An 18248-nucleotide genomic window follows, 5' to 3' on the forward strand; every position below is an offset into this window, starting at 1 on the left:
TCCACATGAATTTGGTATTTCCACAAAGTGTTCTTCCCATCATGGTTGCAACTTGTTCCAATCACCATCGACTACCAACACTCTCACCACACACTAACTAGGGTTTCACAAACCCTTTTCTGCATATCGAGCTTGATGGCCATGAGTCTCTTCTTCTCTTTCTTTTTGTGTTTGATCTAATGAAAGAGTTTGTGGGCCATCAATACATATTATCGGAGATTAGTTCGTCTTGAATGAAGGCCGATTGGACCAAAGCAACGATGTTGTCAAGAGAGGCTTTCAATCTAGTGGCCATGATCTTGGTAATAATCATCGTTATCAAGGCGTTGCCAACTACCAAGGGAACGCCTAGACGTCCAAGCTCTTTGGTCGCCTTGGACGCCCAGGCGTGCATCCTACTGCCTTGTTGACATAGCTTTAGTTTTGGACCCTCTCCAACGCCATGGTTACCTTACTGCCTTGATAACTATGGTAATAATCTTGATAGGAAGTAGGAACAATGCACATGCTGATGGGCCTGTAGTAAGGTTTTGTTCAGCTCCTTTTGGTAGTACACATGCTAAGAAAAATTGACACACAAAAAACTAAAAATCTTCCTTTTTTGCCACATCCCAAAATTTTTAGTAAAAAATGGGGGAAAGCAGTCTGGTCCAGTGGGAAAATTATCGCCCCCGGGCGGTGCTGTGCACATCGTGCTGTGCAGCACCACCCATGTGTGCACAATGGGCCCCATCGTGCACACATGGGTACACGATGCGCACAGCACCCCCCAGTACTGGGGGCAATAAGGACCCGGTCCAGTGGCTTATAATGACCCGACTGAAAACATAATTTTTATCCGTTGCCCACTGTGCGCACATGGCCGCTGCTTATCCGTACGATGTGCACAGCAGCGCCTCCAGTACTAGAGCTGATAAAGGTCCCTGAAAACCGCCTCACGGACTTCCTCTTCTGTTGGTATAGAACAGAGCTTCTCATTTAAATCATTTTCAACCACCGGGTCTATGCATTGAGAATCGGCTGAAGGGCTGTTGGGTCTATTAGGAACGATTCCGGCCACTCTTTCATCCTTCTATTTTCAGAAATTGGCAATTCCGATCGTCTCCAGTTAAGGTTCTAAGTTCTAACTCAGAAGTTTTTGTAGTTTCTATTTGCTTCTGTTATGTTTCCGTCTCTGTTATGTTTACTTTGAAGCTCGGTTTACTATTTCTGAAACTTGTTTAAAATCCTAGTAGTATTCATTTCATTAAAGGGAAATCTGAAAAGTAGACTTTCCAAATGACCGACCCCTTTCTTTGCCTACCGGATAGGAACCCTAAAATTCTAGTTCCTGTACATTCATGCCATGCCCTAAGGAATTAACCGTCCAGATTATCTAAAAATCCTCACTACTATTTTGATATATCTATCAAGTAGATCAAACTAATGTGTGGTTTTCGAGACTGGAACATGAGAAGGCGCAGTCTAGTATAGTTTTGGCTGATTGATTAATTGAGTCTATCCAGTTGCCACTCCTGGACTTTTCAATCGTGGGAACTGAAATTCCTTCCATTAATTAATAAGGGCTAGAAAGAATGATTTTTTTTGGGTCTCCCAACCATATTCCCCTTATAAATCCATCCAATTACCAAATCTTATTTCTTGTTCATTCTATAATTCTCTCTCTCTCCAACTCCAGGAGGAGAAAAGATGAAGAAGAAAAAGAGGAACTGGGCAGAGTTGAACACGGATTATTTGATTAAGGTGTTTGAGATGCTGGGATCAGAATCTGCGGGATTAGAATCTTTGACATTGGTCATTCCCTTCGTTTGCAAGTCTTGGTACAAAGCCTCCCTTAATCCTCAGTGTTGGAAAATACTTCGGTTCCCTCATGCACTCTACGCGGAATCATGGGTGTGGTGGTCCCGTGGTTTTGTGTATAGATTCATGGAAGAGTACCGAATCCAAAATTTTTCTTTCGCAGGCTTTGTTAAACTTGTTGTTAGACGAAGTCGTAACTCTGCTGTCACCATTATTCTTCCTCCTGAGTGCACCTTAGAGGTTTTGGAGCTTATATCAAACGAGTAAGTTATATATATAAATCATGAAATTTAACTTTTTATTGTCTCCATCATCATATTATTGTGTTTTCTAATAGAGTTGTCATTACCCAGGTGTCCTTCATTGAAATACTTAGGGTTGCATGAGGATCTCTTTCCAGAACATGGTAAACTTATCGAAGGACTAATAAGTAAATGCAAGGATTTGGAGGGGTTATTCTTGGGATCCACTCGTTCTTTCAAGAAAATCCTTATTCGAATCAGTCTCAACTGCAAAAATTTCAATGATTTATCTGTAAGAGGTGATATTGGCTATAAAGAAGCATCAGCCATTGTAAGATTGCTTCCGAAGATCAAATATTTGAGGCTGAGGTGGACTACACTACCCCGTATGAGTCTGAAGAGGATATTGAAAGGCTGTAAAGAACTGGTGCTACTTGATGCAAGGAATTCGGGTGGGTTTAAAGCTAAAGATGATGAGATATTAAAGATGGCTTCTCACATCAAGACCTTTATGATTCATGGAAAGCCTTCTTACAGGAATCCCTGTATTGATGAAAGTGAAGAAAGTGAAGAAAGTGAAGAAAGTGAAGAAAGTGAAAGTGACTGATTATTAAATGTCCTTAGGTTTATTGATGATTTGTTAGAGTTTTTGTCAGTTATTCAAGAGGGATTAATGTTAAGGTTCATGACTAGATTTCCTCAAATTGTCCACAACCTTAGTGTTGCAAATTAGATCCTCTATTTTGTGTTTTAGATTTGCTGCCTTCCTATGTTTCTTTATGTTGTTGATGAACCAATGTTGCTCATTGCTTTGTTTGAATTGTCTTTAGCTTTCATAACGACAACATCCATTTAATATAAAGCACATCTACCTTATTCTGCCAACCTACGCACTCCAAACCTCTCAAACAAGGTATACCATATTTAAAAGAGAAATATCTGTGCATTGGGCAGGGGTCTTTTGATTTCGATAGGAGTCATTCAGTATTCCACTCTGGATAAATGATATAATTTAAGGTTGTGGAAGTGTGGCTAAGCCTCTTTTCTGTCTAGGATGATTCCAGGATCAGGAACCTTAACCCAAAATGTCCATAGCTTTTTTGGTGGGCATGGCATATCAAATTCACAGGGAACGTTCTAACTGTAAGGGCGACAATTCAAACTTAAATCAGCTAGAAAGGGAAGTTCATCTCTCTCTCTCTCTCTCTCTAGAGCCCTTAGGGTTGTTGAAGGGGAGTGTGTCCTTGTCGCTGTGCAAGCATTGCCAATGTGGTTCGCTGCAAGGATCCCTCATTGCTGAATAGAGGAGGGCTAAGTTACCTAGACCCCGATCCTCTCCAGTGCTGACCCAATGGCTCCAGCTGTTGGATCCATGCTGAAGGGTCTGGCAGGAGAGGATTGAATTTGTAGTGTTCAATGTTACTATTCTCCCCTTCCATGAGAATGAGATGGAGTTTTTGAATACCCTATAACAACACCAAGACTGATTTTAGGTCTATTGAGGTTAGAGAACTAAATTCAATTTTCTGATACATTTCCTAATGAATCAAATCCAATAGTATAGTATCCACCATAATCCTGGCAGCTGTCCTCAGCATAAATACCTAATTTTGATTGTTCTGTTTGCAGAATCTCAAAAGAGGTTAACCAAATGAGCCAAGCCATTTCAACCATACATATCAATGTACAATCTAGAGACAAATCAAAAACTCCAAGTCTTGACACAAGAGAATGGACATTTCAAATGAAAATCAAGCATCAAAATGAGTATGGTGGTTATAGTCCATCTATTGGATGATCTTACTACACCAGAAAGAGAGGCAGACATAGTTCTTTGTGAAACCATCAATAGGATCAGTATAATCACTCCCTGTCATGGTTCATGAGTGTCCAGCTGAGATAGACTTTGAAATTCAACTGCCAACAATGTTAATTGCATGGATCCATATCATACATTCTGTGCATATGATTTACAAAAGTGTCTCAGTGCAAGCGGGTTCCAACAACTGCAAGGTCTGGGAGGGGCAGATGTACGCAGCCTTACCCCTGCTTTGCAAGAGTTTGCTGTTCCAAGTTTTGAACCTGCAACCAACAGGTTGCAATAGCACAAAGAGTCATTATCCTATACAGCCAGTTAAATCCCCTAGCAAAAGGTCCAGAATTCAAAGGAAAAGAGTCTGCACAAAAGGGCCCCTTTGCTACTGGATTTGCCTAGTAAAATAATCTCCATTTTTTTTTAAATATGAACTAACAAATAATAGCTGCACAATGTAGAAGTTAGGCTATATTAAGTTGTTAAAACTTTTGGCATTTGTACGCCAGGGCTGGCTTTTAAAATGAATTGATCCATACAAACGAACTATTTCTTAATCCCAATTTGGAGGAAAAAATAAGAGGAAAGGAGGGAGGGGAGAAAAGTTACTACAAACACAGAGTCTAAAAGCACCCCATAAAAACAAATTATACTAACACTCCATTAACAGGTTAAGAAGCCTGTACTTCGTAAATTTCAGAGAAATTTTTTTGTTATCATATTAAGTATTCAGAGAAGCATTCAACAAACAGACCTTGTAGAAGACAAGAAAACTGAGGCTTCGATGATATTTATACAGCAAAACAAATCTTGAAACATGTCGATATAGCATCATCCATTCTCTTCAATATCTCCATTATTTGTACCAACATGCTCAGGAGCTCCATTGGCTCCCACTTTAACCTTACTTCCACAACAGTTCTTGGTGTTCTGTTCCTCTACTTTAACCTTAACCCGGCAACACCCACTACCAAGATCCGGTAGAGTCCCAATCTCTGATCTCCTCTCTAAAAACTCTGAATTCTCCTTCCAAACTTCTCCATTTGAATAGACCTCTTTCTTCCAAATTGGAACCAATGCCTTTATCTCATCGATCAGATACTTGCATGCATCCAAGGCATCAACTCTATGGACTGCTGATATTGCAATGAAAATACTTGTTTCTCCTACAGGAACTGGTCCCAGACGATGAGCGACAGCAATGGAATCAAGAGACCATGATGATCGAGCAGACAAACAGATAGATTTAACGCTGCGTATCACCATCGGTACATATGCTTCATACCGTAGTTCTACGACAGTTTTACCTTCAAAGGTGTCTCGTGTTGTACCAGAGAAGGTAGCAATTGCACCAGACTTCGAGCTATGGACAAAATTCATGTATTTGGCAACGTCAATAGGGGTAAACTCCTCCAATATCTCAATTAGGGTTTTTTCTTCATCAGCCATCTTCGTTCAAGTTCCCTTTAGAAGGAGTTTAAATGAAATATTAATATTCCTTCATTAGTTATGCAACATGACTAAACAAAAACTAAAATCAAACCCAAGAAATAGTTTCAAACATAAAAACCAGTAAGGCAATCAGATTTTAAGTGATCAATCAGATACAAATGCCAGCAGATAAACATACAAGAAGAAGCGGTTCAAGTATCAGTGGAGCTCAGCAGAAATCAACTGTATTGCAGAAGATGAAAATGAAAACTCATAATTTTTATTAATCACTAAAGAAACACCTTGTCGAAAGTTTAATTGGCTTAAGATGTGTTCAACTTAAACAAAGAGCTCAAGGATGACAAGACAATTTGCATAGACAACCTTTTTCTTTCTTTCTTTTTTTTTGGGGGGGGGTGTTGGGGTGGGGTTCTTAGCGGATCTGTTATTAAATAGAAGGGCAAAAGAGTAGAGGCCGAAACACCCTTGCTAAAAGAAAGGGAAGCCCCAATAAAGGGCAGAAAGGTCCTGAAAGAATACATTTTTATTGGTCAAGCTAGAAAATTGTTGCAATCATACCAATGCCATAACAGTGATCATTCCATCAATATGATGATGCTGTAAAATAAGTTTTAAATTAGATTGACAGTACATAAATTGGGAAAATTTAGTAATAAAATAATAATTTTTACTGACAGTAAACTATCAAAAATGTCTCTGTATTTACATGAAAAGTAACTTACACAAAGAACAAGAATGTCATAAATAAGCACTACAAGCAAGATTAGAATGGCTAGCACAATTACCACCTGGTGGAACAGGATAAGGTATATTTATCAAAGGACAAAGTATTGACATACTACACCAAGATTGCCTAAATCTGATTTATATTGAAGGAGTTATGTTTCGGTCAAACTTAATTTTGTGTGCACGAATGTTGTTTAAAATCGCTCTGAATGAAAATAAATTTTAGACATCAAAGCAAATGAATATTTTTACCGCTCTTTTTGGTTTTTAGCAATGTTTTATCATATTAAGATTTATGGAATTTTTAGATTCAAGAAACCCCCCAGCTTAACAGTTGAATATTGGACTTACAAATCTAGTTTTTGTTCTTGAACTGGGGGGTTGACTTATATCCTTTTTGAATTTAATTTTTTAACTATTTTTATTGGATTAAAATAGATGGCATTTGCTTATTTATGAATAATATATTAAGTTAATGAAATAAAAAATTCATTTACTTAAAATGATATTTGGCATAAATAAGTGCTTGTCTTGGTTTAGAACTAGGTTTCCTCAAGTTTCGATGGGGATAAGTGAATTTATATAGGTGTTCAGGTCCAAACTTGCGAAATTACCGAAATATGGCCAAAACAATGTCGAAACCATTCGTAACCCATCGAAACCACGCAACATATGGTTTCGGCCCTTGGTTTCGTCTCGGTTTCTTGCGAAACCGACAGTTTTGACCGAGTTCTTGAACCATGATGTAGGGAGAGTTTCTTGAACACTATAAACTGGTGGTTTCTCTCTCTCTCTTGTTGTTTTTTATTTTTCTCTTACAATTTCCTTGGGTGGGTGTTTGCTCAAATATTTATTTACTTCAGCATTTGCATTCTGTTCTGTTTGAGCATTTAGCTTTTAAATTTTTAAAGACCCAATTCCATCCCCCCCCCCCCCCCCCTCTCTCTTGGGTTGCCACATGATCTAACAAGTGATATTAGAACTTGGTACTCTTCTCATGGATCTAATTAATCCGAAAAGTTCAATGGCACCACAAGGGTAGAGACCAAAACACCAAAATCTGCTTGGATCTCAATGAAAATAAGGCAGCAGCTCTGAATGCAAACTTTGAATGCACTCCTGTGCGTTAGCCCCGACAAATTCAACCGTGTATCCTCTTACAAATGACAAAGGAGCTATAAAGAGCTCTAGGGTGACCCACAAAGGAACCTCTCAGGTAAAGGACTCTAAAATCAGTTCTTGTTCATACCTATAAGATGAATAATGCGGAGTCAATTAATGATATGTATGCTAGATTTACCACCACTATAAATGAGTTAAAATTACTTGGGAAGACTTATCCCTCGGTGGAGCCAGTAAACAAGGTTTTGAGGTCCCTACCTAAAAGGTGGAAACCAAAGGTAACGGCTGTCCAAGAATCCAAAGACCTTAAAAAATTATCTCTGTAGGAGTTGGTTGAATCCCGGATCACCCATGAGATGGTGATAGGTAAATGGATGATGATACAAAAAAGGTATATCACTTGGGGCTTCTTCGCACAGGAATATTGTAGTAGTGAAAAAGACACTGCCCTAATGACCAGAAAGTTCAATAGATTTCTTAGAAGTAACAAAGGCAAATCTAGGTTTCCCAAGGGTGTCCAATGCTTCAACTGTAAAAAATTTGGACACTTGGAAAATGAGTGCCAAGCAAGGAAACCTTATTTTGAGAAGGATGAGAAATCTAGAAGAAAGAAAAAGGTCATGTCAGCCACGTGGGATGTTCTTAAAGAGAGTCTAAAAATGAGGACTCAAATGATGAAGATTGCCGCATGTGCTTTGTAGTCTTACTTTGACCCTACTAATGAGCCCTTGATTGTGATGAGAAAGGAAATGATCCCTCATATAAAGAATTTTCAAATGCCTTCGAGGAATTGCACTCAGAATAGGCAAAAATGTGTAATAAATATTAGGCCTTAAAAGTGAAGACCTCGAAGGCATTTGAATGAATGAACTACATGAAGAGCTCTCTAATCGACTTATAACTAATTATGTGCAAAGTGACCATATTTGCACCATGTGTAGTTCTATTGAGAATGGTCACACTTCAAATTTTGAAAAATCTATTAGTAAGGTAACTCATAAAGTTCCAGCATTTCGTTTTCATCTGAAATATTGCTTGGTTGTGGTAAAAAGGGGCATATGAGATTTCACTGCTGCCTAAAAACTAATTTGAAAGGATCCAATCTCAAATGGCTACCAAAGAACTCCCTCAAGTGCTTGCAGGTTCAGATTAAAACTCAACTATCTAAGGAAACAAGGAGAAAGAAAAGAAAGTACTTGAGAAAATCAATGAGGAACGGGAAAGGATTAATCTTCACAAGCCATGGAGAGAAGCAAAAAAGGTAATCAAAATAATATTGCTGAAACTCTATATCTTGAGCCTATAATGAATGCTACTACTAGCAGGTCTGTGTAAGGAAGGTTGGTGTTGGGACTTCAACCAATCACACCTACTGGTAACTTACCTACGTATAAATCTTGTATGATAGTCTAGGATCTCCTTTTTAATTCTTTTTTATTTGTATTGTTTGTGTTTGGATTTTCCACTTTTAGCTTACTCCTATAGTTATCTGGCATGTCTTTGTTTTGTGTGTTGTAATATATATTTAAATGTATGGGGATCTAATCCCATTCTATCCCTGGAACCAAGTCTGTGCTGCATCAAGCAGTGTAGATGTCCAGGTGAATTAAGGGAAACAGCAAGGAAATCCGCCCGCCCCAAGTTAAATTAGGTCGTTCATGTCCTTTTCATTTCACTTCGTCTTCAAACTCTGTGGAGACATCCATGACTAACAGTACTCTGTTTGTGAGTCTCCCATCTCTTTGTCTCGCCTTCCATCTCTTTCCTTCTCCATTTTACCTCTCTATTTCTCTTTCCCCTAGAGCATCCCAGCTGTCATCTCTACCCTATACAACACTCAAATGGCCCAGACCATCTAGGGCTGGAAGAGAGGCAGAGGAAGAAGTGGAGGCAGGATTGCTTCCCCTGAAGCTCCTACTCCATCATCAAACTCATCTGATCCTATCCAAGAGGAAGAAGAATCACAGGAAAGTGAAGAATCTTCTAAGCAATTCTCCAGCAGCTTGAACGAAGACGAAAGGAGGAAAGAAGTGAATGATAATCAAATATTTGCATCTGTGTGTGCTCAGAATTTATGGAGCAATTATGAAAATGGACGAATCACTACTGACTGGTATGTCCGTGATTCACATTTGAAAGCCTACAGTATTGGAATTTTATTTGAAAACCTAGGTTGGAGAACCATTGTAGGTTTGACTGAGAACTGTTATCCTAAGACTGTCAGACTGTTTCATTGCAACTTAGAGGGTAATGTTGTTGATGAGGAGATTTTTAAGGTTTCAAAAATTGGAATCGGGAATCAAATCGGTCAATGCCAATTCCGATTGATAATAATAATAATGGGGTCGGCTACATGGATCCTTGCAAAGACAAAATATTAATAATAATAGTAAAAAGAAAAAGAACAAACAACAATAACTCAGCCTTATCCGAAATAAACCTTGCCCCCAATCAGCTCTATTCGAGGTCATACTGGAAAAAAGGCCTAAACTATGCATGTATTTCCTCACTACTTCTCCTAGGGTCATTTTAGGCCTGTCCCTAGCTCTTTTAGTTCCTTCAATCTGAATCAAATCATTCCTTACTTTATCCTTCCTAATTTGCCACACATCCATCTCAACATCGTCATCTCTACTACACTTAGACACTTAGTTTATCTATATGACGCTTCTTAACTGCCCAACATTCCGCCCCATACATCATAGCCGGTCGTACGACTGTCCAATAAAGTTTTCCTTTAAGCTTTAAAGGAATATGTCGATCACACAACATTTCAGACACACCTCTCCACTTCATCCATCTTACTTTAATTCTCTGTGAAACGTCATCCTCTATGGCTCTATATCACCTTATTTATTTATGGTTGAGCCCAACAACATCATCATAGCCTTATTCCAACTTAATGGGGTCGGCTACATGGATACTAGAAGAGTCAGCAAAATAATCATAAAGAAGTAAGAGGGGGGGGATACAACATCGACACAAACTCTAGGGCATCATCCCTTCTTAACTGCCCAACATTCTACTCTAGATCTCGAAATGGAGTGTAATACAGCCATAGCATCACAACATCATGATCGAACTAAATGGGATCGACCACATGGATCTTTGCTCTCCAATCAGCTCTATTTGAGGTCATACCAGAAACAAGGCCTAAGCTAAGCATGTCCTTCTTCACCACTTCTCCTATGGTTATCTTAGGCCTACCCCTGGTTCTTTGGATGCTTCAATCAGGATCAGGTCACTTCTCCGAACTAGGGCAACTAAAGACCTCTATTGAACATGGTCATACCACCTCAAACGACTCTCTCTAAATTTATCATGTATCGGAGCTACTCCCAAGCCAGTTCTAATATGGTAATTCCTCACTTTATCCTTCTCATCCATCTCAACATCCTCATCTCTGCAACACCAAGTTCATTTATATAGGTTCATGCCTCTTGTTTTGGTGATGAAAACAGTTGGATGATGGTTCCTCGGATTTCTAATATGTGTATGAGCCTTGCAAGGACTAATCAATCCCAAGCTGTGAAGAAGCCTCAAAGGGATTCATCATTTGTTCAACAAGCACCTCTCATGAGCAAATTCATGGAAGCTTGAAGATTTACAGTGGAAAGCTTCATCAAGACATAATCCTATTATCTATATATGAGACTAAAACACCAATTAGCCATATTAATAGAAACTAAACCAAAATTGAGAATACAGATCAATCAAATTGAATAAAAGATGGTTGTGTCACACAAAAGAAATAGGCTTGCTAATTTGAAACTGATAGTCTGACTTGTTAGAATGTTGAAGAAAGCCTCTGAATTGCTCTTGTAGAGCTTATTTCAAAACTAGAAGAAGACCAGAAGAGGTAGAAGAACAGAAAGAAGAACTCGAATAGGGAAAATCCTCTGTATGGAATCCACTCTTCCCAGCAAATAACCCATGCAGCTATGCAGATAACAGTAGAAAATTCTAAACTTCAGGAAATTCAATGGCTTAAGGGAAAGTGCACATCGCATTATAAAGGATCAGAAAATGGAACTCCAACTCCAACTAAAATTATCTTTTTCCCATTAAAAAATGTATATAAGTAAAACCAATAAATTATAAAAAGCAACTGAAACATTCCTACAAGAAATACACTTACCTAACACTAAAAAGTCCTCAGAAAAATTATTAACTACACTTAAAAAGGGACCATGGATGGGATAAATAGCCAGAAGAATATCCCTAGAATTGGTCTAAGGTGGAACGAAGCAGGGCCCTCAGGTTGGCTTAGGCCTGGTACGATATGGAATTGCAGACATAGAACATTTTGCAATCACAACAGTCATAGATTTTTACTTTGATTTTAGAGAATATATCCTCGATCATACTCCTCAAATCTAGAATTCATAAGGATAAGAGGCACCCACCCAAGCTGGTCATTGATCAAATCTTTGCAATGACTAAGAAAGCGTATTTTTGGTATACATCGATGTGATCAAATATTGCTTAGCTAGTAAAAATCATGTATTTCAAGCATGAGTAAGCATTTGATATACTCAAACAAAAAAATATTCTGGGGTTGATTAATATATGCTAGGGTAGTTCTCACCATAGTTATCAAGGCGGCAAGGCGACCATGGCGTTTGAGGGCCTTCCTAAGCGCCTTGGCGATAGGGCGGCCTCAAGGCGTCGCCTTGGCGAACAAAGCGTTCTAGTGTTCTTTTTTTTATATAATCATTTTATTAGGCATAAATAGCATATTAATTTTTATATAATTCTACTTGTATCCTAAATAAATATGAAAGAATTGAAGTACATAATCAAGGAATTGCAAAATAGCATAATCATGACATGTCGGCTAAGGGTCGGGCATATCTACAAACACCTTAAAGACCTCCACGGAAAAGAGGGAAAGACAAAACGAAACGAAAAGACCTCTCTCCTAAGTCCATCCAAATGCAGCCAAGAGAGCGGCCCAATCAAAAGTTCAAAACCATTCATAAATATGAAATATTTACAAGTTCTGGTCTTGTGATCACTTCATTTTAGTCCAACAAAGAAATCATTCAATTCTGTGAAAAAAAAAGGAGGAAAAGAAAGAAAGACAAGATTGAATGAAGTTAAAGGAACTGTTTGTTACTCCACAGTCCACGGTCCTCTTTAGAAAAAAACAAAAGAACATACAAGGCTGGAGATGTCGATGGAGAGTAGAGAGGTTAGAAGGGGTTTAGGTTTAGAAGGAAAAAAGAAGAAGAAAAAAAAAAAGCACAATAATTACAAGGCTGGAGATGTCGCCGGTGGGGTGGAGGTTGCTTCTCTCTCCGGTGGGGGTGGATGCTCGAGATGGGGGTGTCAGTGGAGAGGAGAGGTTAGAAGTTAGAACTTAAAAAGGGGAAAGGGGTTTAGATTTTAGAAGGAAAAAGGGAAAAAAAACACAATACTTACAATTAGCCTCGCCGGACGCCGGTGGAGGATGGAGACTGAGAGGGAAGACTGAGAACTTGAGAAGGAGTCGAAGGACTGAGGTCTGAGCTCTGACAGAGTCGCTGCAAGTCGCTGCCTCGCCGGACAACAGTGGAGGATGGGGACTGAGAGGGAGGACCGAGAAGGAGTCGAAGCCTTGAAGGACTGAGTTCTGAGCTGAGCTCTGTCGGAGTCGCTGCAAGTCGCCGCTGCGCTGTTTCTTTTCTCTTTCGTGTTTTTTTATTTTTATTTTGGTATGTCCCGCGAAGGTGATTAGGTGAATCGAGATTGGCATTAGTATTTAGGTTTTGAATTTTTATTTTTAAGTTTAACATATGATTCCATGCTTCTCACAGCATGACACCAAAAATGTACAACCAATGACATATTGTCAATCAAAATATCTTAAAGTACATAAAAAAGGTTAAAAAACAAAAAATATAAAAAAAAAAAAAAAAAAAAAAACCAAAAAGCGAATGCCTTACTCACAAGGCGTCCTAAGGCGTCGCCTTGATCACCAAGGCAGTCATCTTTCTTACATACCATAAGGCGCCCCATTGCTTTTAAACAGGACATTTCGAGTATTGGCCAAGGTAGAATATAGGCTCCAACAGGTAATGAAAATATAATACCAAACAGAGAAGTCGTATGGTTGCTTTGAATTCGATCTCGGTAAGGGTATAGAAAATTCAGAGTTGAACACAAGCCTGTCGCATAGAAAGATGGAATCATTGATTGGATAAAACTTTGGATACTAAAAAAGGTCGGGGAAGGGAGAAAAGAAAGATTAACAATTGGGTTTACATGGTGGGCAGCCAGAGCTAGAAATTACTATAATATATCATCTGAGCATCACAGACAGTCACAAAATTACAACAATAGAGAAGACCTCAACAATCGACAATCAATTAGCTGACTTAACTACCATTTTGATAAAATCTACTAGAAATATACATGAATCTAAACGAAAATAGCAACGATTTGAGAGAAAAAATCTTCATTCTATTCCTCTAAATACCCTTTAAATTCCTAATACCCTCCACCAATATAAATCTCTAAAATCATAAAAGTTCATATTGGAACAGAGAACTTGCAGAATCGAACGGAATCAGTACCTTCAGCTCGTCAAAGAAGTCTATATCAGAAGATTATTACGCTTGAGATTCACTCAGCTTGCTCGCTGAACTGGTGTGTTCCTGAGAAGAGAACGAGGGATATGTCATATTAAAAGGACTGGGTTGGAGAGTGAGAGAGAGAGAGAGAGAGAGAGAGAAGATTCGCTACAATGCCACGTGGCAAGGAGACAAGGATAGAGATGTCTAGGGTGGTCCTTGCCGATGGAAGGTGTAGATTTGATGTCTAGTGTTATACGTCGATTTGTAAATACTGTTTTACTAACAAATAACTCCTAATAGTAACTAATCCCAGAGGGAAAAACAACAGTAATCGGTTGCTTTTCTTCGAGCACGTGAAAAAATCACTAAGCCCCCAATGACGTTAAAAATCCTATCTAAACCAATGCTTGTATGTGTATTTTCATTGGCCTCACGCTAGTGCAGGGCCTAGACGACCAATTTGCATTCTCTTGCCCCATAATTGAATAACATTTGTTTTTTGGGGCGAGGGGGTGGTTGTTTCTAATTCTAATGGACTTACTTCAGTGGTCAAAATTGTCTACCACATAAAAGCATGGTTTGAGGAATCAGAATCGTATGAGCAGATTTTAATCAGACTGATTAGAGGATTTCTACAACTCTCTTTTGAATTATCCATAGTTTAGGGGTTTTTTTTTTATTTTTTGGGTAGATCCATAGTTTAAGTTTGATCTTTATTTTTTTGTTATTGTTTCCTCTATTATTCAGTAAAATAACAAAAAATCAATAAAATTTACTTCTTCATAGCAAGAACATTATTAGTCGTATCATCGGATCAATATCGATTACTAAGACCACGCAGGTTTTGCTCCAGCTTACGGATTCAGATGGTTCCATTATTGTTGTCGTTCTCAACAGCTGGGACAGATTTCTTAATAACTAACAGACCACGCCTTCCTGGTACAAGCAGATTTCCTAACCATTTGCTTGTACCAGGAAACCATTTCATTATGCCCTTAATGTCTCTATCAAATAGCCCGCAGTTCTTCAGTTGGGACCAGAATGAAGTGGACAAGTTGTCCACGTCATACAGGTTTAAGGGAAAAAAAAAAAAAAAAAAAAAAGATTGAGAAGACTTTGAAGTCAGTTAGGGAAAAAACCTATATATGGTAGACCATGTGATTGAAAATGTGACTTGGACCCCAAAACCACTAACAATTAACCTTTCAAATAATCAACCATCCATATATGGCTGAAATGTGGCAGGAGAGAGTGGTGCATGTCTGGCGTGATTGGTAGGCTTTTTGAAAACCCAGGCCCAACCCAGCCATATCTAAGACCAAAAGATTGCAATCGACACACGTTTGCACCAAGTATCACATGTATAGGAATGGTATTGTATAAGTACACTTGGTTGGCTAAGCCAGGCCAGGCCAACTGTGGAGTCTCAACCTTAACTTATCCATACCTAACTTTGGGTTCAGATTTCTATTCCTAGGCCTAGCCCACTACCTGGAAATTCCAGCCCAAGCCCAGAAAATTTCAAGTAGGCTTCTGGCAGGCTCAGGATTTTTGGGCCAAATTGCACCCTAGTAGGAGGATAGAAAAGATTCCTAGTACAGGCATTGTGACATTTTTCCCTGAAAAAAAAATTCTGAAACCAACTTTATTAAATGGAGTGCCACCGAATGACACCATTTTTTTTTTAGTTGCCTCGTCTTTGTCTTATTCTCAAAAGATTCTCAAAAATAAGTTAAAAATGACATATCATTATGTCATTATTTTGTACATTGTTTGAATATGCATATGCAATGATAATATTAACCTCGTTGGGAGAAATTCATGTCTAACTAAAAGGGTAAACAAGTACAATTACAAATTATTTATGACAAAAACAAGATAAAAGTTAATGTGTACTAAATTAAACTCTCTCTCTCTCTCTCTTCACTGTCTGGGGAATGATAACGTTCTTTCTGCCACGATTGTACTCATTGCACACCTGAGTCTGAGTGGGCCATGCTTGTAATCATGTTCGGCAAAGTGGGCCCGATATATATCTCATCTTATAGACATGGTTTGAGCCTTTGAGGAATCGGTATTGCTTCAGCCAATTTGTAATATCAATTCTTACTTGGCTGATCTCGTATCGGTAGATTGGTTATTGGTATGAACAAGGGTAGGGTAAAAAAAATGATTTATCGTTGCTGTGTTAATACTTGATACTGTCATTGGGCATTGGTATAAAATTAGAGAGATAAACAGATCGGGTTCAGATTAAATATAATAGGAGAAAAGAACGTTACTTGGTCAATTTGCCTGCGTTGCGTGGTTCCTGTGCCTGCCCAATGAAAGACAGAAATCTCACTCAGGACGATAGTTATGAACAATCTCTCATTGGCAAGCATGCACATGCATCTTCCAGAGGGAGGCTCAAGCAGCAATCTCTTCCCTAATATAATATTATTAGTATTTGTATTCATATTCGATTAGTTTTTGAAAACTGATTTTTTTAATATGGATTATTCCCTTAAATGAATATGAATATGAATATGAATATGAATCGAATACAAATTTTCAATTATTTTATTTACTTTCCCAAAGGAGACTAGAGAGTGGAGTCATGAATTTGAAAAATGGAGTTACTGTGTCTCATTGCTTGTGTTCAAGTGGCACAGAATTGGAGAAGATAAAAATTTGAAAAAGAATTGAATCCACTAACCCAGTAGGGTTGATGTTGGAGCAGAACATCTTAAAGTACATGGACATCCTTATGAATCTTTTTTTATTCATTTAATTACTTGTAATATACTAGGAATGGTATGGGTATTACAGTATTAAACTATTATTTTATAAAATTACAATTTAGTCATTTTTTTGTATATAATAGAAGCTAAATAGATCAAATAATATTCGGTATAAAAATTGAAATATCTATATCTGGATTTGATTAGCTTTCTAGCAGATTCCTATAGTTTCTAAAAAAACGATTTTTCGGATGTAGATTCTCCTAAAGTCCTAAAGGATATTAATACGAATCGAATATGGGCTTTCAGCTATCCATTTATATCCCTACATAGAATGTGACTAGGTTTAAGAAGGGCTGTGTACTAAAGCCAAGGGAAAATACTCATGTGAAATGACCTTGCTTCCCTTCTTTGTACAAAACTATTCCGTTGTGCATTCCTCTATTCCCCTTGCTTAGAAAACCCTCTCTCAAAAAATAAACCCAGTTTTTTCAAAGCAAATTGATCTACCAGTTCAATTGTTCTGCCTATTGTTGTAGATGGAATTATTTTTTTGGAGGTAAGGAAGATGAAAATTTACGACCCCAAAAAAAGTTATAAGAGGACATAAAAACTTCAATATACTTAAAAGAGAGACATCATTTGTGGGTCCTAGACCCTAGTCCCCTTTTTGTCATCATTCACCCTCTTACGACATGAGAGAATAGTATCATAGAAGCAGTGAACCCCGTGAGATGTTAGTTCGCTTCATGCTCCCTCGGGTGCATCGAATCCTACGATCCACTCGTACCTACAGGTGGTCACAAGTACTAGCAAGCGGAGTCGGGTTGATCACAGATTTGCGATCATCCGAAGCTGTAGGAACCAGCAGATGTAGACACAGAGGCGGTGATGGGTACCAATGGAGGCTCAAATATCATGTTAAGTCTGGTAAATCACTATGTATCTTCCATTACAATTATGTGTAAATATATATAAGAAAGTGTCATCTAAACAAGGAAACAAAATGAATGGAAATATTACATACAGGACATACAGAATATCTTCACACTAGGTTTATGGTCTTTTTCCTGTGGTTTCCTGGAATTCAAAATTGGATTTCCCATTAAATCTACCATGATTGTTGGCTTTCATTGGGTCCTGGGGCGTCCAGGTTTCTTCTGGGCTATTACTATTTTTCTAATTAGGGAGTGGGATGGTCGGATACTCTGGTGCTCAAGGATTTCCCAAGTGCAATCAACAAAAATCGATTTGATAGCTAGCTCTTTAACAGGAGATTATACCCTACTCTCTCTGAACAGTCATGGAGAATGAAGCTAGGATACCTCCAAAGTTATCTGTGTTGGACTGGTGTATGACAATTTAATTATTAATACCATCACTCAACAACAACAACAAAAACAAACTCAGCTTTATCCCAACTGAATAGAATCGGCTACATGGATCCTTGCAAAACAAAGTAGGGAAAACTGACTGAAAGTAAGATGAATGAAGAAAATTCTGAGCATGGAATGCCATTGCTACACAGCTTTTATTCATATTGTTGAATGCGAATGGAACGTGAGCTTTCTGGTTCTACATTGTTTTGCCGGTTGTACGTACGTGCTTGTTGTATTTAAGTAAATCTATAATCCTGTGCCAAAATGGGAGATAGAATGCCTACATTACATTTCTGCGTGGTTTTCTAAGCTTATAATTTAGAATTTGGGATATCTTTGCTATTCTAAAGGGCTGAACTAAAATTCATTAGCTCGAATTTAGAGGTATGTGTTATAAGGTTATAATACTCTGTAAGTCTATTTCATTACATTGA

General features: G+C 38.2%; 2 protein-coding genes across 2 annotated transcripts; one reads left to right on the forward strand and one right to left on the reverse strand.

The window, feature by feature from the left end:
• The first annotated feature begins 1689 nt into the window (after nucleotides 1-1689).
• LOC122654946 (F-box/LRR-repeat protein At3g48880-like) lies at nucleotides 1690-2649 on the forward strand. The gene is made up of 2 exons (XM_043849201.1): nucleotides 1690-2063; nucleotides 2154-2649. The coding sequence occupies exons 1-2, from the start codon at nucleotides 1690-1692 to the stop codon at nucleotides 2647-2649; spliced, it is 870 nt and encodes a 289-aa protein (XP_043705136.1).
• A 1973-nt stretch (nucleotides 2650-4622) lies between these two features.
• Nucleotides 4623-13734, reverse strand: LOC122656008 (molybdopterin synthase catalytic subunit-like). The gene is made up of 2 exons (XM_043850424.1): nucleotides 13713-13734; nucleotides 4623-5304 (listed from the first exon to the last, which is right to left on the reverse strand). The coding sequence occupies exon 2, from the start codon at nucleotides 5302-5304 to the stop codon at nucleotides 4687-4689; it is 618 nt and encodes a 205-aa protein (XP_043706359.1). The 5' UTR covers nucleotides 13713-13734; the 3' UTR covers nucleotides 4623-4686.
• Between the last annotated feature and the right edge of the window lie 4514 nt (nucleotides 13735-18248).

The sequence above is a fragment of the Telopea speciosissima genome, chromosome 3, assembly GCF_018873765.1.
Source record: "Telopea speciosissima isolate NSW1024214 ecotype Mountain lineage chromosome 3, Tspe_v1, whole genome shotgun sequence".
Taxonomy (NCBI): Eukaryota; Viridiplantae; Streptophyta; class Magnoliopsida; order Proteales; family Proteaceae; genus Telopea; species Telopea speciosissima.

What these genes read in the sequence shown, in the direction of transcription:
- LOC122656008 (XM_043850424.1), bottom strand. Translation starts at nt 5,304, where the DNA reads ATGGCTGATGAAGAAAAAACCCTAATTGAGATATTGGAGGAGTTTACC.
- LOC122654946 (XM_043849201.1), top strand. Translation starts at nt 1,690, where the DNA reads ATGAAGAAGAAAAAGAGGAACTGGGCAGAGTTGAACACGGATTATTTG. An exon ending in TTGGAGCTTATATCAAACGA is followed by an intron (nt 2,064 to 2,153) that starts GTAAGTTATATA and finishes GTCATTACCCAG; the next exon opens with GTGTCCTTCATTGAAATACT.